This window comes from Phlebotomus papatasi, chromosome 2, assembly GCF_024763615.1.
Source record: "Phlebotomus papatasi isolate M1 chromosome 2, Ppap_2.1, whole genome shotgun sequence".
NCBI lineage: Eukaryota > Metazoa > Arthropoda > Insecta > Diptera > Psychodidae > Phlebotomus > Phlebotomus papatasi.
The window spans coordinates 45941998-45965693 of record NC_077223.1 but is presented as its reverse complement, the minus strand read 5'-3'; the positions used below and the strand labels follow the sequence as shown (position 1 = coordinate 45965693).

Below are 23696 nucleotides of genomic sequence, written 5' to 3'. Positions count from 1 at the left end.
AATAGCGCGAAATCTGTGGTTCAGAAATATCATGTTATCGTGGTAGAAGTGATAAGGGGAACCCGTATAGTAAACAGAGGAAAAGTTGTCATAATTGTGCGTAAATTTCTCCAATATCAAGGTGATGGTCAAACATGCGGCATTATTTTTACAACAAATAATTCTCCCTCTTGGAATTATATAATTGCTCCTTGGCGCTAAAAATGGAATCTCGCGCGTACAATTGCAATGCATATACAGTGCCCGCTTCCTAATCCGGATCGGCGTAATCCGGACGAGTCCTTGACGGTTACATTTAAACTAATTTTGAGGTTAGGTATGCATGTGTGTTCAACAATGATAATGAATTATCTTGTGATGTTTTTGTTTAATAAATGAAGTATAATAGCATACAATTCTCTAATTATGTCTTTTTAATCTTCTTTAAAAGTTTTATTCTAATTCTACAAAAAAATCTTGTATTTTATTTTCGAAACGTTGAACAAATTCAAAAAACCCATCCGGATTACGAAGCGGACATCTGTCATATTGTCTCCCAATCATCCGGATTACAAAGCGGACACTGTACAAACTAATCAGAATTTAAAAACATTCTCTGCACAAACATTCACTTATAGCTCGTGTTCATTCCATTTGTATATAAATTTTTAAGAACATATCGGATTTCGTGCTATTTTCTTAGAATATGTTTTTTTTATTATAATACAGAAAAATGCTGTAGAAAAATGTTCTTGGCTTAGTTCAATAATAACCAGATAAAATGAAATTGTTTCCAAAAGAAATTGAAAGTGATATAGAGGTATTTATAAATAAAATGATTTATTGACCTCTTTTGCCCTTGTATCATGAAATTTATTCATTCAAACTTGATGGAATATTCACAATAATTTTTTATGTGAATGTCTGGGGTGATTTTTAAACAGTAACGAGTTACTAAAACAAAAATAAAAATAAAACTGATGCGGAACAATATCCTATAGAGAGGAACAAAACTTCGCGAGATTTTTAGATAAGATTTCTTGTCTTATTCAGAGATAAGGTTATCCGTCATAAGTCCTGTTGAATTAAGTGAAATCAATGCTTAAAGTATGTGATTTGAACACATTCAATTCCAGAAAATTTCTGATGACCTAAGACAGATTTGAACCCGGTAAATTTGCATTATGGAATAAGCGCTTTGCTACTCAACCCAAAACTTATACCTATAACGGTGTTATAACATTTGCACATTAAAATTTTAATGTGATTCACATTAATTGTGGCTGGTAAACTTCCAAAGGTAGGGAAGAGCCTCCATGTTTGAAACGCGATGGACTATTCTTTGACTATTTAAATAAATGTTACAAAAACACTAATCGAGTTATTTTAATAAAGTCTATACTAGTGAGTATACTAAAAACTAAACGCTATACAAAATTGCAAAATAATTTTCGGAGTTTTGGAAATAATAGCTTAAGGCTTTTACACAATTGGAAAAATTTTCATCAAAATTTGCCTCAACCAGGCGATACAGGTAACTTTCCAAAGCACAGAAAATTTCCCTTTGCCTCTACAGGCGATACAAATGACTTCCCAAAGCACGGAAAATTTCCCTTTGCCTCAACAGGTGCTACAAATGACTTCCCAAATCACAGAAAATTTTTCTTTGCCTCAACTGGCACTTACTGATAACTTTCCAAAGCACTGAAAATTTCCCTTAGCCTCAACAGGCGCTTCTGATAACTTCCAAAAACACAGAAAATTTCTCTTTGCCGCAACAGGCGATACTGATATCTTCCAAGAACACAGAAAAATTTCCCTTAGCCTCAAATAGGCAATACTGATAATTAGAATTAGAGCTTGAAGTTCGACTTTAAACTCAGATCCGAGGCCTATAGCGTCCTTAACTCTTTCGCGTCCTACTTTTATTCAGCAGATGAATTTATGTAAAATTGAGTTTTTCCTAATGCTTTATGATCAAATATAATAGTTCAGAGAGGAAAAAAATTTTCCATTGCGTGAAAACTCGGAAAAACCCCGGGTCATATATGACCCTGTTGTCCTCAAGGGAAGTGTATTTACCATTTTCAAAATCTGTATCACGGGCATTTTAAGAGTTTTTTTTGCTTGAAGTTACTAATTTGGCCAAAAGCATGGCAAACTGGATTGTCTTGATGAACACTGTACTCCTGGTGTTCAAGGAATCTTCCTGGTAATCCCTTGAACAGTCACTGTCACAATATTTTGAGTGGTATTTGGCAAAAATAAACTTATCCACATATTTATTCACACACAATACAATTGCACAATATGAGACGCTTGCAGAATACTCTAAAATATTGCAAAATATGTTATAATTCATCAGATATAAGATGAAATGTCCAGGAGCAAGATGTCCCACATGCATTTCACAAAGAAAAACAATGTCCCAACTACATTTCTCTATAGGTTTGGGACGAAAACACTGTTACCCTTGGGGACCATAGGGTCATATATGACCCGGAAAATTCTACACGCTTTTCTGGAAAATTGAGAGTAGTTTATTATATCAAAATAAGCAATATACAATCTTTGGATATTCTATTTTGTGTTTTTAAAGAACTTTTTGCCGAAAAAAATAAATGAATATAAAAAATTTTGAAAAAGAAAAGTCATTTCACAAAGTTCGAAATTAGTGATTTTTGATCTCAAATATTTTCTTTTCCTGAATATCTGGAGTCTTGAGAAAATTAGCCAAGAATCTTACATCCTTCTATTATGATGTCGTGCACAAACCGATAGATTTCAATTAATGTAAATAGTCAAAAGAAATTGTTTTTTTCCCCGGGTCATATATGACAATGACGCGAAAGAGTTAACCCCATAAAACTGCAATTCTATTATTTTATTGGTTAATATGCTTGTGTAAAAAGTATGGCAAACGAAATTTTCAATTTTTTTACAAAATGCATGAAAGACGAAATGAGGAGCTCAGAGCAAAAAAAAACGCTATTTTAATAGGGAAATGCATACGACTTAGTTTTTTTTGCTCTGAGCGCCTCAAATGTGAAATACGAAATGGTAAAATACGAAATGTACTAGAATACGAAGTTTCCGCAATACGAAATGTGCAATACGAACATGTAAAATACTAAATGTAAAAATACGAAGTTTCCCCAAACCGTCTTCATTCACTTAAAATTTTAGAATTCACTGTTCAAATATTTTAAAACGATTAAATTCTAAGCAAATGAATAATTAATAAATATTTTATAATAAGGTAAAAATATTATTAAATTCTAAACTAAGCTAAATTAACAGAAACTAAAGGGATTTTAAATTAATCACTTTAATTTAAAGAAGTGTTTTCTCGTTATTCAGTCATTGAGTTGCACTAAATATATTTTTACTGTTTTGACTTTCAACTTGTTCTTGATTGATTTCTACAATTCACTTCCGCAGAAATAATCGAATTTTTTATTACCATACTTTAATAATTTTTCTGAAGTATTCGAAAATGTGAAAGGTTATCTGGTATCTGACAAATCAATCTGAGGGAATTTCCCCAGTTTTACGTATAACTCTACAAGGAAGTTTATTTATAATTTTAGGACTTTCCCAATAACTTGATAAAATTCTGAAGTATATTTTATTTTAAATTATTGTTTTTCAATATTTCAATAATTTTGCTTAATTTCACATAAGATAAACATGGAATAATAATATCTCCATGCAAATGCTCTTAAATATTTATCTCTGAAACATATAAATTACTTCGTTTCAAGAGTAATTTATTACATTATTATAATAATTATCATATGAGAAATAATGCGTGTTTCAGATAAAATTTTTGTTTAATGGTTTGCTTTCTCATTTTTGTATGATAATGTTCGTCACTAAATTTGTCACCAAAAAGCACTTTTCGTGATGTTATTTTATCAAAAAATCGCGTGACAAGAACTGAGAGAGTGATACAATTACGCAATGGAACAGTGAAATATTCTTAAAGACACATTGCTCCCAAATTAGTCTCCTCGAGAAAGTTAAATGATCTTCAAAGATTTTATTTATAAACAATTTAAATGTGTAGAATCAATGAATCAGTTAAATAATGCAGTATGACACAGAAAACAATCTTTTCAAATTTTTATCGTTGCAGTGGCAAAAATTAATTATCACGCTTGTGTGAAAGACAATCCATTTCTATATAGCTCCACATTATCAAGAAATATGAGATTCTCATACGGCAATTTCAGCAGAATCTGCCTTCCGCTTACGCTTGCGAAAAAGGTGAAGAAATTGAAGTCACGTAGGCCAACAATTTCAACCGCACTTAATAATTGTTTGTATAGTGGTGAAAAGAAGTCAGGAGAGGGAGTAAAAACTGAAAATCACTTTAAAAATTATGACAAAACATTGGCTCCACTAGAATTTGCCTTCATGTTTGGTTTGATTTTAATCTGTATCGTGAAAGTTTCGTGCACACTTTTACGATGTCCACTATATGTACGTCCCGCAAAAAAGTGCTATAGCACCTGATAGATTTCGTATAATTCTGGGTGCCTCTACAGGTGAGAGATAAAAAATCGCAAATAATGATTACGCTTCTCAAAAAAAAAAAATCTTGCATTAATCATCGTTGTGAAATTTGGTGGTTTTTGGCGCCTCAACAAATTCCCTCACCTGTGAAATTCCATCAATGGTTTTTCCTCGATTGCACTTCAAATAAGTCAGAAACTAAATTCAAGTTTTTTTTTCCTGGAGATCCAATCTCAGAGCATAAAATTGGTATTTCCATTTGTTAAATGACGACTTTTTTATTACATGTATTTTATTAAAGGATATGAAGAAATAATACCATTGATTAAATAAAAAAAGCATCTCCCACCTCTTCTACCTTCTCTCCCAAATTAAACCAAATACACGAGATTGTGATTAATTGAATTATTTGTGTTATCACTTGAATACACCAATATGACGACCTTGCAACCACTTTACAATTGCATCATAACACAAATTTTTCCTAATTCTTCTTCTCTCTTTTATTAAATAATCGTATTTTTTATTAGCAAAATATCTCTGCAGAATGTTTATTTTCCATAGAGATTATTTGTATTTATTGCTATACTAGGCTCTGTGGAGTCTGGCGCCTTGGGCCAGAAATACCGCATCGCTCTGTAGTACGTGATCAATTGCAATTAGGCTGTTAGAAGTGGGTGGTATATTGATTAACAAGGATTGTCCAGGTCAGGGCACTAAGCTTAAAAGTAAACTCGTTCTCAAACCTTCTCAATCTTATTGAACTCTTCAATCTGAAAATTTTTTCAGAATAAAATCTTGAAGCCAATGTATTTGTAAGGGAATTTTAATCCAGCAGCAATTATATTATGAAGAAAGATTAGTGCCCGTTTGCAACCACCGCACATTTGAAATTAGGGGGAAGTGGGGTACCTTTGAAATTGGGATTTTTCATCTATTTTTAAATGAAATTGAGCCTTATCGTGATAGGGTAAGTGAACCAAATTCCGGCCACATTTTTATTCGTTAAATTTCCATTATTTTTTAGTTTTTGCATACTCTAGAGCAGAGGTGTGCAAGAACCGTTTGAAACCGAAAAAACGTCAAATAAAACTTGTTCGTCAATGGTCAAAACGCTACCTGAGCAAACTTATTTTGACGTTTATTCGGTTTCAACAGTTCTTGCACACCTCTGCTCTAGAGATTATACAATGCAAAAAATAACAAAAAAAATATCGCTTCGAAGAGCAAGATGATCTGAAAAAGGCATTGGAAGAATTCTGGAAGGCGAGGAACTATGAGAATGAAGGTGGCGGGAATAGGCCACCAATACTATATCTACATTTTTATTCATTTTAAAATGTATTAAGAATGTTTTTGGAGAAAATAAAGACGATAAACTGTCTACAACAAGGTTCCAAGCAACGCTCCTTATACAAAAAAAGTAACAAAAAAATTCAATTTGTATTAAAAATATTACATTTTAAACATGAAACTTTGGCTCTTGCATGCAACTATGCCGAAATTTGGCACACTTACTCTATAATTTAACTGCACAAACAGATTGAGAGACTAAATTAGATTATGATATGGAACAGTTCCATTTAGGGTGAAAAGAACGTCTATTGACACTTTAAGAACTCGTGTCAGCACCTATTGACACCCTACTCTGTACCATTTTGGGATACGAAATTTGATCATTTCTGTTTATAGTAAAAAGTATATTACAGGAAAAACGGAATATTACTTATAATTTACTAGATACATTAAATAATTTTCAACATTTTGACAAAAGTGTCAATAGGGGTTCCCTGTCGAACACACGCTCCTCCGACCCTATAGGTGAAAAATCCCAATTTCAAAGGTGCCTCACTTTCAAAGGTGCCCCACTTCCCTCTACATTAGAAGTTGTTAAAAAGTTTAAAAATAACCACTCAGCTTGCACCTTGTCCATCACCCAGGGAATATCAGGGTTGACGATCCTCAATGGTCTGAGAGTTGTACCGAAGTACATCTCCCAGACCCTTTTCACGCTCCGGACAAGGTGCTACACCTCATCATCGTGGTTGCTTAATGTCTCCATGTTGGAAACTTATTTGGTGAAGACATACTACAGAAATGATCCTGTGAAGTATAGTCTTACATTAGCCACATTTACACCTCACACTCCATGCCAGAGCTTATGTGTTGCTCTCTCGAAGTATACGCTAAAGATGCAAATCGAGAATTCTCTTGTGAATTTGCCTACTCAGATTAAAAGTGTTACTTTATATGCAATCAATTCCTATGAGAAATTTTATTTAGAAAATTACATTCTCGTGGAATAACTCGGTAACGAGGGTTAGAGCTCCCTTTCTTAGTAAAAGAGAAGACAAAAAATAAATTTTCTCTTATTATAATCAACTTACGCGGTAAATTAACACTGCCAGAGTACTTCAGTTATTTGTTTTTCAATATTTATTACCTTTACTTAACATTTTTTAAATAATATCTATTAATTTTGTAGTTCTCTATTAGAGACTTTTCAAGAGACTTTTCTTTTTTTTCCAATCCCGGACTTATATATATTCTTATTAAATTAAATGATTATTGTATATTGGAATATTATTTTTTATGGTAAACGTTTTTAGCGCTTATAAAAGTGCAACTGAAATAGTAGAAGTGCGATATTAATTCTATTTTGCTATAGGGAAAACTGGGGCACCACCAAATACGAGGTAGCACCAAACACTGCGATTTTTTAATCAGATATTCGACTTCTGAGGACAAGTCCTATAGGAATTTATAGACACTATAGGGATGCTTGTCCATTGAAGAAATGGTCGAGATAGTCCAAGTAGTTTAGAAATAAAAATGGCATTGAATAAATGAGCAGTAAAAAGTTAAAATTGATCAGTAACAAAAAATTTTGAAACAGTGATATTATCGTCCAAATTTTGGCAAAGGAAAAATAAAGGGCTTTTCACTCTATATGGAACAATTTTAAATGTTAAATATGTAAATTAGGCCCATTTTTGTAAAGATTTAAGTTTTTACTGACCATAATTAGATATTTTACTGATCATTTTTAATATTTTACTGCCCATTTAGAATTTTTTACTGATCGTTTGTTTTTTTCCAATAAAAATTAGTGTTTTGTGGTGCCCCAGTTTCCCCTATAATTAACAAAGACCAAAAAAATATGATAGAAAAATGATACATCTATACTATCTATATAATTGTAATATGTGTTAATGTATAGTCCTACATGTTACTCTCTGTATCCTGGGCATGAACCAATAAACTTATTATTATTATTATTATTATTATTATTTTTATGCCCAACGCACAATAACTTTTATTTTGTAAACATGTTTTCGACATTTCAATGAGAGTGAATGAAATAGAGATCTAGTTATCTCGTTTTCTCTCATAGGAAATTTTGAAAACATATTTACAAACAAAAGTTATTGTGCGTTGGGCATTAAAGTTTGCGACACTTATTTGCTAAATAATTTCATTTTTACAAAGTTTTATAGAGTCCCAATGAACTATGATCACCTTTGTCGGCTGTTAAGTAATTTTTATAAGGATTCTTAACATAGACTTGATATTTCTAATTCTTAATTGAGCATCTTTTTGGAAAAATAAAAAAATCACACACTCACTCGAAAATTACGATATGCACAGATTGTATTCAAATCAAACATTTTTTTGTGAAACAACAGATAATTAGCTCAAAGACGATTTCTCTATCACCACGTGATGGATCTACCCAAAATAATTTTAACACTCTTCATAAATCTTAAGAAAAAAATGAAAAAGACAACAAATTATCGCAACAATGTTGCAATGTTTTCGCATTGAAGATTTGGATAACCCTGGCAATTTTATGTTCCCAGCCTTAAAAGTATATTTTCTAAAAAAAAAAGGTATAGCATATGAGATTTGTACGACTAACCAAATTAATTAGGATTTGTACTAAATAATGCAATTGAACAAGAACTTAACAAAGAAAGAATGAAAAAGAACTGAGCTTTATTTACTCAGATAGCAATCAAACCATATAAAATTAATGCATAGAATTCAATTAAAGTCTATAAATCGTCTTAAATCGAAAGCTAATGTTTAAATTGTAAGATCCTTGGGATATTTCCGACACTTTCTTTGAATTCCTTTCACAACCTTGCGACAACTCCGGCACTAAAATGTGGCAAAAAAAAAGAAAATCGTGTGAATCGAGCGAGCCAATAGACCAGACACTTCCTCGAGATTCTTTCCGCAATCAGTTAAATTTCCGTACCGAATGAAAGGGAAATTGCGATCAATTTGAGAAGATATTAATCTTCTAAACACCTTTGTCTCAATCTATGATCGGTCACCTTGACGTGAAAAGAGATCTGCTTGACTCTCTGACACATTATTGGTACAGGTTAATTAAATAAGAATCGTTTTATGAAATATTCGTGGTCTGATTAATATGCGATCAACAGACAATATTAATGTAAATTTCCAATGGGTTCCGGTTTGTTGTGTTTTTCGAGCTGTTTTTGCGTCAAATGACTTCTAAAATATTGTGTTTATTAAGTTTTTTTTTGTCTTGGCGAGTTCCATTCCAGAACATGCCACAATTCTGTTTCCATGCACATGGTTACGTTACATCACAATACCTCTATAGGTGGATACAATCAACAAGTAAATAAGAAAACAAGTAAAAATAAATTGCAAAGAAAACAGTTTCTTGGAGTAGATGAAAGTTTTGAATGTCATGTGGTAAGGAAGATCGCATTGATTTATGACTAAAATATGCAAGGAAGTATGCATGAAGTTGCAGGAACTGATGTTAGAATATAAACAAAAAAAAATATAAAAAAATTACAATCTTTTGTAGATTTGAGAAATATCTTCTATATCTTTATTTTATTGTGATTTTTTGTTTTGAGACGACGGTACGGTGTTTGTCGATTTTTTTTGTTGACCTAAAAACCAAACGGTTAAAGATATCAACTCCAGTTTTCTGTGACCCCTTGCACAAGTCTACATTCTTTAAAAAATGCTCTTGATTTTTTTGTCTGTTGGTTTTTCAGTAAGACAATAAGTCAGTGTCCAATGATCCGCCTGAACGTATTTTTCTGATAATCTAAAAAACAAAATGTATCAAGTTTGAATACATTTCAAGGATTTGAAAATTTATAACGTCAAAAACAGGGGCCCATCAAGCCTAATAAAAAGTGAAGCTATTTTTCAGTTTTCCTTGTAAAAATTTTGCAGACATTGCACCGCGACTTAAACAAATTTGCTCGTAGTTCTAGTATTATTTCGGCGAACATTATATGAAATATGTATTTTTAGATAGCTTTTTATGCACGATTTCGAAATATATCAGACTGATAAGTCAATTCTCTTTAAAAAAAACTTGCCAAAGTCTTCAATGCCTCTGTCTATACAAAAAACGTATGGAAAAATGAAATGTCGATAGGCCCTTGGTCAAAAACAAATAAAAATTAGTTAATTTGATCCAGTAAAAAAAATGAAATTTGCCAGTAACGGCTCCGGCATACCTTTTAGATCAAGAAAATTTCATGAAATCAAAATTTACATCCTCTTTTTTCTCAAACGTTTTGAAAGTGTCTATCCTATTCTTTTGCATTCTAATTAAATTGCACTTTTTGTATTGATATACAAAAGACGAAGTAGAGAAGTGAGAAACAGTGGAGATATGTATTTCGAAAACTTTTGAAAAAGAATAGGTCGTGAATTTTGATTTCATAAAATTATACTAATCTAAAAGGAAAGAATGAGCCATAACAAATTTTAATTTGGTCAGTAAAATATTGAAATTTGGTCAGTCTATCTAAATCTAAATGTTTACAAAAATAATGGATCTAAATATGCATAAATTTATTGATATTTAATAAGATACTTGTCGAAATATGAACCCTTTGATCTTCCTCTTTGCCAAAACTTCCACGATAGGTTTACAAAAATTAAAAAAAAAATAGAGTGTTGACCAAAATTAATTTTTGCTTCTCAATTGTCTGTACCACTTTTAGAAAGTAAATTTTTACCTTCTTTGATCAATTTATTGTATTAATTGTATAGTACTTTTTAGGGTTTTAAGATAATCTTTAGATAATTTATGAACCTGTTCAAATCGGTAATATACGCTAATGTTACACCTAAAACACAACGACACGTGCTCAAACTCTTTTTTAATGGAAAACCCATGGTAATTAATTAAACTTAAAAATTAGTTATTGTTGTTTTACCGTTCAGAATCGATTCAGGTAATTCACACGTAAGAAGTAAATCTCCACTGGAATCGGAAATTCAGCAAAGTGTTTGAACTCAAAAGAATTCGAGCACTCTGCGAACTTCGTCTTTGTTTTTTTTGCATTATCGAGAAAATCAATTGTATATGGAGAGTAGTGTACGAGGAGAATTTATAATTTAACTACGTACTTAAAAGGTTTATAAGGTCAATGCTTTGATGCTTATGTATCTGTATATAGTTACAATTAGCTTCAAACTCATAATTATTTAATTACTTTTATTATTATTATTAGATAACGTGTCGTGCATTTTACTTATTAAATTATGCTAACTGAAGAAAACAATACAAATATTTTCCTGTGATTTGTCACGAAGTGCACCAATAAATATGTAGCACTACTCATGGGAACATATTTCTGTAGGCTTTAGCAAATGCGTAATGGTATCTAGAGACCAAACTGTCAGAGATAGTATTTAGAGTCCTCGAGGAGCCCTCTATATAAATCCACTCTGAAGAACTAGTAAAATTACTTTCCTTTTTATTTTATCCCCTTCGCTTTTTTCAAACAGACGCACTGTAATACTTATAAATGATTTCGAGGCAATTACTTTCTTCATAATAACCTTGGATCATTCCTAATAACGGTTCCTCAAGGTCAAAAATTAAGAAGACTCCAGGAAACATATGAAACATGTTTGAGTTTACTAGAAAGGTATTTGAAACCTTATTGATAAGTCTATACCGATTTGGTATACACTTATTAGATTATGAAGTGATAAACATGAAATCGATGAAATGGAAAACATCCTTGCGGAAAGTCGAACTTGTTATCAGGACTATTTTTATCATAAAACCACAAATTAAGCTTAATTGTAAAAGACACATAATACGAAAAACTATTAAACTCGGATGCTTTATATAATATCATTCCTTTTCTACTAATTTAATTTATTTTCTAATTCTTGCAGAATTTGCCGTAACGACAAAAAACAAAATAATTTTCTACGATAGGAATTGGGTAGAATTAACAACGGCTGCACAGCAATTCGATGGCCTTTCGGCGATCGTTTACGACGAGACAGAGGATAATATCTTCTTCAATGACCAGGAGCAAGAAAAAGGCAGCATCTTTCTGTTGAAGCTGGCAAATAGTGATGACAATCATATTGTACGAAAAATAATACAAAATGTAGAGAATGAGCATGTTCAGGGCATAGCTTATGATCCGTTGGACAGAACATTGTACTGGACAGACGCCAAGAACCACCGAATCTATGAGGCTAAATTGGGAGAGGATGGAAAAATGGGTTCTCCCAAAATCTTTTTGCAGTTCACCGAAGAGGTTCCAAGAGGAATTTCTGTGGATATTTGCCGGCGAAAACTTTACTGGACTAACTCGAACTATATGAATGGTTCAATTGAAAGGGCTTCACTGTCTGGTCAGAAGAGAGAAGTGTTGATAACAGATGTGCATATGCCGATGGGAATTGTCGTAGATTACTTTACAGATAAGATTTTCTGGTTGGATAACAAGGCTGGAAATCACTTCACCGTGGAAAGTGCTTCGCTTCTAGGAAGTCACCGAGAGGCTATTGTTACGAGTCTCTACAATAGTCCAATGAATTTAGTCGTTGACAGGGATTACATCTATTGGACAGAATTCTACCAGGAATCCGTATGGAAGGTGTCCAAAACGGCTTCAAGTGGAAACAAAGCCATGAAGGTACTCTCGAATTTCACGTCAACTCCTCGTGGGATTGTTATAAAGACGGACTTCCTACAGAATCATATGAACAATCCAGTGTGCAAGAATGTGGTTAAAGAAATCCGTCAAAGACTTGCTGTTTCAGCCAGTGAAAAGGATTCCAAAAATACCAGTTCCACAGATTTCAGTAAGCTTCAAGCTGTCCGATCACTCAAAGACACTATTTGTCTGAACAAGGGCGTCCCCAATGCAGTTTCCGGAAGATGTATGTGTCAGAATGGATTTACGGGGGAGAATTGTGAGGTACCTCTATGCTACAATTACTGCGTTCATGGGAAGTGTTTCATTTCCAACACGGGATATGCGGAGTGCAAGTGCGATCCGGGCTACCATGGTGAGAGATGCCAGCAGGATGTATGTACTGGATTCTGTCTCAATGGAGGCAGATGTGCACTCGAGAGGGCAGAGCCCGTGTGTCACTGTTCAAGCCTCTATAGTGGACGACATTGTGAGATAATGAAATCTGGAGAGGAAATCTGTAAGAACTTCTGTGAGAGTGGATACGTTTACCCCGATTTACCCTGGAATATGCCACAAGTCTGTGGAGAGTAAGTTCTATTATGATTTTTTTTGTTACATAAAAAACTTTAAACGGAATTTTGCAAAACTTGAAGTTTTGGAAAATTATATTTCTTCGGTTAACCTTACGTCTTAGTTAAGTCATGAAAAAAGTCTGAATTTAACAAAAAAGAAATGATTCTTACATCTCTTACATCTCTTTTGGGACTCCAATTAACCAAAAATGAAAAAAATTTCAAACTAATTAGGACAATATTAAAATTTTGAAAATCTCCGAAAATCAGGTTCCAACGGCTTATTTTTAAGATTTTTTTTAATGAAAATTACGGAAAATATAGTTTAAATGTTGTACTTTTATATGTTTAAGAACTTAAATAAAAATAAAAATTTACTACATTGAAAAAAGAATATTAGAGAAATTAGTGTTTTCCAGTCTTATTGACCCACAAAATGAAATTAGCTTGCTGGATATCGTACGGTCCGGAAAGATTTGTGTCAAAAACGATTAAGACGATTTTTAAAGAATAATTTAGAGAGCTTAGTGCATGAGGGCCAAACGAATTGTGAACAAATCAGAAACGTTTTTCAACTGATTTAAAATGGTTTTGCAAACTAGTTGAAAAATTTAAACAATTTCATTTTATAGTAGGTAGAAATGACCAGATGAAAACCTAAATATATAATAATAAAGAGTCAAATATGTTTAGAGTTTAGATAAACTAAGTTTGATCTGAAAAATACAAATATTGTTCACTAAATTCATTAGTAATTTATTATAACCAGTTGAAATTGTATTTAAGGAGTAAAACATCTAATTTCGTCAGTAAAGAAGAAAGCACATTTGGTTAGTAAAAATATTAAATTTGATTAGCAAAAATCCAATTTTGATTAAGATCAATTTGAACTTTTGATTCCTTCAATTATCTTAAATTATAATTGTAAAAATTGAGTTCATTTTTGTAATAGGTCTGGTCGGTCTGGTGTAACATTTAGATCAGCAAAATATCATGAAATCAAAATTTAAATTCCATTGTATAACAAGTGCTTTGAATATATATCTATCCCATTCTTTCGTATTCTTCTCTCTTTATAGCATCACCACGTAATTTCAATTTAGTTCAATTTAATTTTTGGGTTCGAAAGAGTGGATTAGACAAAGTGCAAAACATTTGAGAAGGGAATTTAATTTTGATTTTATGATTTTTTTCGCAATCTGAAAGGTGTGGCGAAACTATAAAAATTAGGTTTGCTAGACAAAATTCATTTTGTGAGTGTTACCGTTGCAACCTATTTGTTGTGTTTTTTTTTCTAATAAATTGAAATAAGAAATGAAATGACCCATTTTTTGTACCTCTGACATAATTTTTTTTAGACATAGAGAATTTTGCAAACCAAATTAGTAATTGTAATATAAATATTTATTCAATCACAAAAATAGGGTACATCCCTCTTACAATTGTGATAAAAAGAAAAAGAAAAACAAGTAAAAAAAATAGCAACAAAAAAGAAAGAAAGAAAAAATAAAAAAGGTTTACAACAGAAAAGGTAAATGAAAATTAAAGAAAAAAAAGATCTAAAAATTCAATTTTATTAACTATTTTTTATGGCTCCGGCACACCTTTTAGATTGGGAAAATTTCATGAAGTCGAAATTCGGATCCCTTTCTTTCTCACATGTTTTGGGTGTATTTATCTCATTCTCTCGCACTCTTCTTCTTCTCTTAAACATCACTCGAAATTCAATTTAGCTCAAACGAATTTGGTATGCGAAAGAATTAGATAGTCATATGCTAAAATATGTGAGAAAGAAAGGGTTTCGAATTTCACCTCCATGAAATTTGCGTCGGAGCCATTATAACCTAAATTCTAAATTATATTTTACTGACCGAAATTACAATTTTACTCCAATACCTCTGGCATGCCTTTAAGTCAGGGAAATTTCGTAAAATCAAAATTCATAGTCCATTCTTCCTCAAAAGCTTTAAATTATACCACTTTTTCGTATTCAAAATTTGATTGAACAAATTTTAAATTACAATGATGTTCCAGAGAAAAAGAGAAGTGCGAAAGAGTAGGACAGATATATGCAAAACGTTTGAGAAAGAAGGAGATCTGAATTTTGATTTCATGAAATTCTCTGAAAAAAATCAAATGCTCGTGCAAAAATGCTCACGAATTATGAAATGCCCGCGACCCCAATAGAGATGAGCGATTGAAGATGATGATGATGATAATGGTTGCGGCATGGTCCCGTTGCAATTTTTGTCGCAAAATGTTTACGAATAATTACAAAATCGCGCTGAGCCATCGCAATACATGAAAATTCTTAATTTTGTGGTTCTTAAAATTGATTTTACGGCAAAAAATGAATAGGGGAGACTGGGGCAAAAAGTCACAAATCGAAAATTATAAAATTCAATATCTTTCAAGATAAATAAGATAGCGGCTTAAAATTTTTTTCATAGATAGCCGCCATAAGTCTTCTTCAATGTTGTCAGTTTGTTAGAATTTGAACAAGGATTTTAGAAAATAAAAAATATCGAAATTTTTAGCCCTATTTTTGAAATATTTTCCGTGCAGAAGATATCAATTATTAGCTACTTATATTAAATTTGATGCACTAGTGAATATTTCCCAAATTATCTGGATATTCTTTGAATACGAATCCGCTATCTATTTTAGAATTTTACAAAGATTCTTTTCTCCAGAAATCCTTTTATTAAAAACGACCACTTGGGGTAAAAAGTAACAAAAACTGAAACAATTTCTTATGTCCCACGGTGAAAAGAAACGTCAATGCTATGTGTCGCCGCATGTTGTTTGCATTGGTCAAACGATTTGCAGTCTTTTGTGTGATTTTTGTAAAATAGCTTAAAATGCGCTTTTCTCACTCAGATAGAGAAAACGGTGTTTTACAAGGGTGTAGAAGAATAAATTTCCTATGAAAGTAATTTAGGTATTTTACTTAAATTTACGGAATCCCGTAATAAAGCGAATCAAAATGTGATAGTATCTTATGCCTGATACTATTTGCCCCAGCATTTTTGAGAATGATCATAAAATTATCTTTTAGAAAACGGCTCGATAAATATATTTCCTTAAAAAAATAGAAGAAAATTACTTTCACAAAGTTGTAGAGCGGTAAATTTCCTATAAAACTGCGCTAATTAGAAATTTTTGAAGCGCTCGAGTAGCTTGTAAAAAAATAAAATATCCGTTTTGTGACTTTTTGCCCCAGTCTCCTCTAACTATTAAATGTTTATTACAAAAATTAATTTGGAAGTCTATTTCCGATTATTTTACTGGTTATAACGTATATTTTCGAAACTTCAAGGATTTCAAAATCACAATCGGTTGAGAAATAAATTCAAGCCTTTGGATTTGATGATGAAAAATTCCAAGAAGATATTAATGAAAATCCTTTAAGTGTATTAACATTTAAAATTGTGTTTTAGAATAGTTTTCTAAATGTAAAAAAAATGTGATTTACAGAGAAAGGAAGAAAGTTAGGCTGATAAACAAAAGAGTGACAAAACGTATCAGCTTTGCAGAAAGCTCATACTTTCGCATCTTTTGGGACTCTGAGTACCCTGAGTACCTACCACCTACCCAAAGCGATATAAATATTCTGGGAAAAACAATTGTTTTGGATCATTTAGAATCGATAAAAATCTCATTTTTACAGATTATTAGGAACTTAATAGATGCCCAAATCTAAGATAATTTTCACAGGAGTTTAAATAATTCCTGAGCTAAGATTGTAATTGGCTTGTAGCCCTTGTAGCATAAGTTACGGTCCCGAAAGAGGCTAACACAGTTAGGGTAAGTGTGCCAAATTTCGGCATAGTTGCATGCAAGCGCCAAAGTCTCAAGTTTGAAATGTAATATTTTTAATAAAAATTGAATATTTTTGTTACTCTTTTATAAGGAGTGTTGCTTGGAACCTTGCAGACAGTTTATCATCTTGATTTTCTCTAAAATCATTCTTAATATATTTCAAAATGAATAAAAATGTGCATTGGTGGCCTATTTCGGCCACCTTCATTCTCATAGTTCCTTGCCCTTCCAGAATTCTTTCAATGTCTTTTTCAGATCATCTTGATCATCTAAGCGACATTTTTTGTTATTTTTTTTGCATTGTACAATCTCAAGAGTATGCAAAAAAAATAAAAATTCTTGAAAATTCGAGGAACAAAAATATGGCCGAAATTGCAAGCTGGCCGGAATTTGGCACACTCACCCTATTATGATACAGAAAAAAAAACATTTTTCTGAAAATTTTACCTAGTTTTTCTTAGGTATAAAAGAGAGTGGCAAAATAAATTATCTATAACTTTTTTACTTACAGTTGTTCAGAAAATGGAACAATATCCCAGCCACTAAGTACAGAAAGGGAGAGCAGCTTAGAGCTGGAAGATGAGAAGAAGATCAAGATCGTATGGTTCATCTTGGTATCAGCAGTGTTGACTGTGCTGTTTCTTCTCAATGGTATTTGTTTCTTCATGTGGCGGTTTCAGAAGCCCGTGAGACCGAAGATCAAGAAGACGTACGTGGTGCGAAAGAATCTAACACCACTCACGTGTAGACCTTCCGGTGCTGAGCAACAGTGCGAGATCACCATCGAAAACTGCTGCAACATGAATGTTTGTGATACCGTAAGTCGTCGTATTTCATGAATTTTTTTTTTTTGCTGAGAAATTGAGAAAGTGAAATTTTATATTTTCATGGGTTTCTCTGCTTTTTTTGTGATTTTTTTATAGCCTTGTTTTGATCCCAAAGCTCTGCAGGAAGAGATGCAGAAGGAGAGTCGCAAGGATGACAAGAAGAAACTTCTTCGTCATATGGTGGACACCAATGGGGACTTGTATTAGAAGGAAAATGGATTTAAATTATCGAATAATTTATATTTTTTTTGTGTGAATTTAGTCACGTTTAATGTGGCCAAAATGCACATGAGTTCTCTTTTCTTTTTTAATCAAAAAAGAAAAAATGTGCGCATCTAAATTAAAAAAAAAAGAATCGGAAGAAAAACGTAAAATTTTCATATAAGTATTAGATAAATCAAAAAGAAAACGATTCGAGATTTTTTATCATGTATCAAAAGGCTATTTATTGGAATTAACACTTGTCTCAACGTTTTAGAACCACATATTCGGTACATAATGCGCCTTTTTGCCTCAAATGTCTGCCAGTTTTTTTTTTTTGCATAGAACATAAAGAAGATACTTAACAGAAACGCATAAAAGACAAGATATACCTGTAAATTATACTTAATTTTAATGAGATAAACACAACCCTGTAGTTCCTTCTATAGAATATGTTTAATTATTTTGGGGGGGAAATATTTATGTGAGAAAAAAAAATGAGATAATTTTGGAGCAGGGAGAGATAAATTTAAGGGCCAAACAAGAGAATTAATTTTAATAGGCATTCGTGCGAATTTATTGTGAAAATGCAATTTCCGCAGCTAAAACATGTGGCTTAGTGCTTTGATTTAGCATTCAGTTTTATTAGCACAGGCTAAAATTGTGAAATATATTTCTGTTTTCTTTCTAATATTTCAATTACATTTTTAATTTGTTTTTTTTTTGTGTTGCCAAGAAAATATAGCCCAAAAATGTTGATCTATCGAAGAAATGAAAACAAAGACTGTGGAATATCCACATGAGAAATGTGATATTACACTTACAACATATACTAGAGAATATGTATAAAGAAATTTATAGTGTATTTTCAATTGAAACATGCGAAATAAAAGTAATTTTATAAAAAAAATAGTCTTTTACTACATGATTTTGAAGGGATGTTTGTTTTACTTTACAGTTAGGGTAAGTGTGCCAAATTTCGGCATAGTTGCATGCAAGCGTGAAAGTCTCAAGTTTGAAATGTAATATTCTTAATACAAATTGATTTTTTTATTCATTCTTCTTAAGGAGTGTTGCTTGAAACCTTGTAAAGAGTTTACCGTCTTTATTTACTCTAAAATCATTCTTAATACATTTTAAAATGAATAAAAATATAGACATAGCTTTGGTACCCTATTTCGGCCACCTTCATTTTCATACTTCCTTGCCCTTCGGGAATTCTTCCAATATCTTTTTCACGTCATCTCGTTTGTCGTAGCTACATTATTTGTTATTCTTTTGCATTGTATAATCTCTGAAGAATGGAAAAACTAAAAATTCATGGAAATTCGAGGAACAAAAAAGGTGGCCGAAATTGCAAGCTGGCCGGAATTAGGCACACTTACCCTATATTTGTTTTTTTTTCTGACAAAATTTTGGTCTTTTTTCCGAAGAAATACGAAATTTCATTTCATTTTTTAGTTAATTTTTTATCAACTAAAATAATTTTTAATATTACAGTACAAGTCCGATTGGGTCAACACTTAAAAATTTTAAACACCATGAAAAAGGGAGAGATAATCCTAACCGGCTTATGTAGGTGAGATTCTTAATGTGAGCTAACTCGAAATTACGCAAATTCGATTTAGAGCTGAAGTTGGGGGACACCATTCAGTTATCTTGAATCAAATTCGTGAAATTATAAAAATTTTGTATTTAAACTAAAATATCACAGATTATGATGGAGTGACAGAAAAGTTATATAGGGGAGACCGGGGAGGTTTGGGACAGGGGTAGTGTGGGACAAGGCGATTTTTTCATTATTTTTTTTTTAAATAAATGGGATTTAACCACTACTCAATCGTAGGAAATATTAAGATGTATCTTGACTAAAACTATGAACACTTTTTTAAAAATTGATAAAAATTGTATATTTTGAAGTCTTAGTTTTCCTCTTTGTATTTTATATCAGCGATATATTAGATGAGGACATATATTCTGTCAGTAGAAGAGGTCTAAAGTATGGAGTGGTATATTTAAGCTCCTGATGAACATAATTGGATGAGTGAACTATTGTTGGAAAGCTTGGTTCATTAGCTTTTAGAGTCTGGTATACTTAATCTGCTATGGATAAACCATGGTCATCCAGAACCATTTATGTCGAGGAAGACACTTTTTGCAACGTCTTTTTTGGCCATCTACTACTGGGACCAGGAGTGACCCACAATTCTCGCACTTGCACTGTTCGTTAGAGGAACTCAAAAGGTATAATTTGTGGAAAAAACTTTTTTTTTTAACATCTTACTTTTTTTTATTCATCGACTTTTGCAAGAATTTTGAAGTGTTAAACGCAAGGAAAAAGTTACTGAAATCCTAAAAGAGTGGTTTCTGGAGGGGAAGGATAGACGTGGGGATGAAATTGATGTGATATTTGGATTCCTTGGATCAACTTATGGGGGAGTACTTAGAACATTCCAAGTCGATATCTTCATTAGTTTGTCCTGAAAATGAGATAGAAGGATTTCTGTCATTTTTTTCTATGCGTGTAAAATGTTAAAATTCTTGCAAAAGTCGATGAATAAAAAAAAGTAAGATGTAAAAAAAGTAAACCACTCCAAACTTTCAACCTCTTCTACTGACAGAATATATGTGCTCATAATCAAAACCTTTTTATCTCATTAGCTAGCAGTGTAATCTGGGAATATATTTTTATAAAAGTTTCAGAAATTATACGCTCTTTTTTTTACTTAAAGGTTTTAAATACCAAAAATACCCGCTGGGATGTTTGGGACACCTAAAAGGGGATGAATGGGACGTTGATTTTTGGCAAAATTGTAGGTGATGTGCAATTGTTTATTGTCAAAATGAAGAGTAATGTCCAGTTTCTACTGAGAATCTTCCTCTTGTGTAAACTTTACCAATAGAGCAGATTTCTCTAAGTACAAGGACAATTAAACCATAAAAGTCTTGGGAATTAATAATTTCTTCTCAGAGGATATTCGATCTTTGCCCAATCTCGTTAAAAACTATTTTCTCGAAAATTTCTCGAACAATATCCTCTACAATTTTCACAAGTTCTCCAGCCGAGAGCCAATTCAGAGAAATAAGGAAAAAACAGGTACCATGCAGTTGTCGTATAATCAAACAGGAATCCATCAATGAGTTCAAAACTAAAAGTGTTAAGAGAATCAACTAGCATGACAAATTCGATGATCATGATTGTAATATTTAGAATAAAAAAGAAGCAAAGAAAGGTAGATGGAAAATAAGAAGAAAATACTTTAAATAATTGATTGACAATAAATGACTCTACTGTACAAATAAAATTGATATTAATTTCTAAGTATGAAATAAAAGATGAAACATTTTTATTTCTATCAGAAATATTTTTAATCTGGTATTTAAAATTAATTAACGTGCTCCAATAATGCAAATTATGCGAGAAAAAATGTGTCCCATATTACCCCATATCGGGGAGGTTTAGGACAAAGAGTCAAGTTAATTTTTTTTATCTTCTCCAAGAAAACTCATTTGTTTTTCAAGTTCTATCGAGTACTTTGTATAAAGTCAATACCCATAAGTATCCTATAGACCGCATAAAATTATGATACGCTATCGTGATTTTTTGGAATAGTGTCTCAAAGTCAAAACATCAAAATGTGACCCAAACTCCCCGGTCTCCCCTAATATTCTTGACAGGAAAACGTAAGAAGTTTTAAATTAAATTAAACCATCTTTTCGGTTTGGTTTTTAATGGATTTTTGATCAGTTTTTAGTTTGTTACTGACCAAGATGAAATACAGTGAGCGAAATTCAAATAGGGACGTACTTATAAGTGTGTGGTGTGGGTGGTCTGTAAGTCGGATCGACCTAATATTCTTTTATATAATATAGGCCTATCCAACAAGGCTTTTTATGGTAGTGACCTACGCGCAATTTCGTTCGTACGTGCACACTAGCCAAATATCAAATTTTTAGGTGATTTTTGAGCGAAATTCAAATAGGGACGATGCCGATTTTTTAAATAAAAGTGAAACAAATCAGATCAATGAGAATTATTTTAATATTGTGGACTTTATATCTTATTCTTCGTGCCAATAAAATTTCTTATAGCCCTATTTAAGACCAATTCATGAAGAATTTCTTACCTAATTAGCATTACTGAGAGCATCAGGTCCTCCACTGTCACTACTGTATGATACTGTTTAACTCTTGCATTAATATATATTGCAATGATGCCTCATAGATTTTCATTGAGATTTAGGAAGGCAGAAATTACTGAATAAACCAAAATTTGCAGTTTTTTACCTAGAACCACTTCATTAAAAGACTTTCTTCATGAATTTCCCTCATAATTCTGCTGGAAAATGGCATTACCACTAGTTTAGACTTCTGAAAATGGTACCAGTGCATCTTCAATTGGTATTCAATACTTTTGAGATATCATTCTATTGGTCACCCGACAGATTCATGTCTTTTTCTAAAGTGAAAAAGCCACCCAAGTCATCACAGTTGCACAACCGAAGTTTTTGCTCTGTATGTTATATCAATAATAAAACAATTTCACTCATTCAGTTTAAACTTCTTTTGATCGGAAAAAAGTAAGTTTATTCCAATTTTTATCCATTGAGATATATTTTTCTGTAAATGGTAGACGAGCTTTAATATGACGTTTTAGTCATTTTATGTAAATACACGAAACCGTTGAATAACCACTAAAATTATATCTGAAAAGAGTTGAATATTATTTGAAGATGCACCGGTGGCATTTTCCGAAGTTTAAACTAGTGGTAATATCAAATTCCAGCAGAATAATGCGGGAATTCACGAAGAAAGTCTTGTAATTAAATGGTTTCAGGACAAAAAAACTGCACATTTTGTATTAGTCAGATGATTTACCTAGCCCAAATCATATTGAAAATCTGTAAGGCATCATTGCAAGATAATTTAACGCAGAAGTTAAATAGTATCCGACCATGGGGAACGTAGATGAACTCAAGAACGCTATCAGTAGCGCATGGCGCTAATTAAGCAAGAAACTCTTCATGAATTGGTCTTAAGTGTAGCTAAAAGACCTTATTTCTGGCATAAAGAATAAGAGATCAAGTCCACAATATTAAAATAAATCTCATTGATCTGATTTGTTTCACTTTTATTTAAAAAATCGGGATCGTCCCTATTTGAATTTCGCTCAAAAATCACCTAAAAATTTAATATTCGGCTGGCGTTCACGCACGAACGCAATTGCGCGTGGGTCACTACCATAAAAAGTCTTGTTGGATAAGCCTATATTATACAAAAAAATATTAGGTCGATCCGACTTACAGACCACCCACACCCACACCACACACTTATAAGTCCGTCCCTATTTGAATTTCGCTCACTGTATTTTACTGATTATTTTGCATTACATATTTATAAATAAATTTAGTAGGATGCGTTGATTTATTTTAGAATTTGTTTTATTTTTTCTCTTCTGTTCAGGCAATCTCAAAGTTGATAGTTCGTGCAGCTTCTCAAAAACCAGGAAGCCCTCCCTATCCCTACTGTGGAAGATTTCGTAAGATCGATAGTAAATCTTTAATTAAAGTTTAAACAATACAGTTAAAATATTGAAATATTGCGTGAATTATTAAAGGAGAATGGTCAAAACTATATGGGCGCTGGTCCCGGAATCGCCACAAACGAGAGTAGGCGCATTTTGTTGGTACTGATATAAGATTGAAAAATTGCCGGGACCCAGGACCATAAACGCTGGGAGTCCTTGTAAAAATGCCTTTATCCTTTCGATAAATCGCTGTTTTGAGAACGAATTACGCAAGAACGGCTAAAGTAATCTT

At 32.2% G+C, this 23696-nt stretch overlaps 1 protein-coding gene and 1 non-coding gene across 3 annotated transcripts in view; one reads left to right on the top strand and one right to left on the bottom strand.

The window, feature by feature from the left end:
* The window catches only part of LOC129801284 (protein cueball-like), a 42126-nt gene extending 23339 nt beyond the window's left edge, over positions 1–18787 (top strand). Inside the window, exons 3-5 of one of the 2 annotated variants that reach the window (XM_055846177.1) lie at positions 11697–13042; positions 17361–17667; positions 17773–18787. In XM_055846177.1, the coding sequence (XP_055702152.1) occupies positions 11697–13042; positions 17361–17667; positions 17773–17883 (1764 nt within the window). In that variant the 3' untranslated portion in view covers positions 17884–18787. The remainder of the gene's footprint in view (positions 1–11696; positions 13043–17360; positions 17668–17772) is intronic. The other variant, XM_055846176.1, reaches the window with a different exon arrangement.
* On the bottom strand, positions 6406–6617 carry LOC129805072 (small nucleolar RNA U3). Its single transcript, XR_008752044.1, has one exon. It is a non-coding gene; the product is annotated as a small nucleolar RNA U3 (small nucleolar RNA).
* Positions 18788–23696: the final 4909 nt, after the last annotated feature.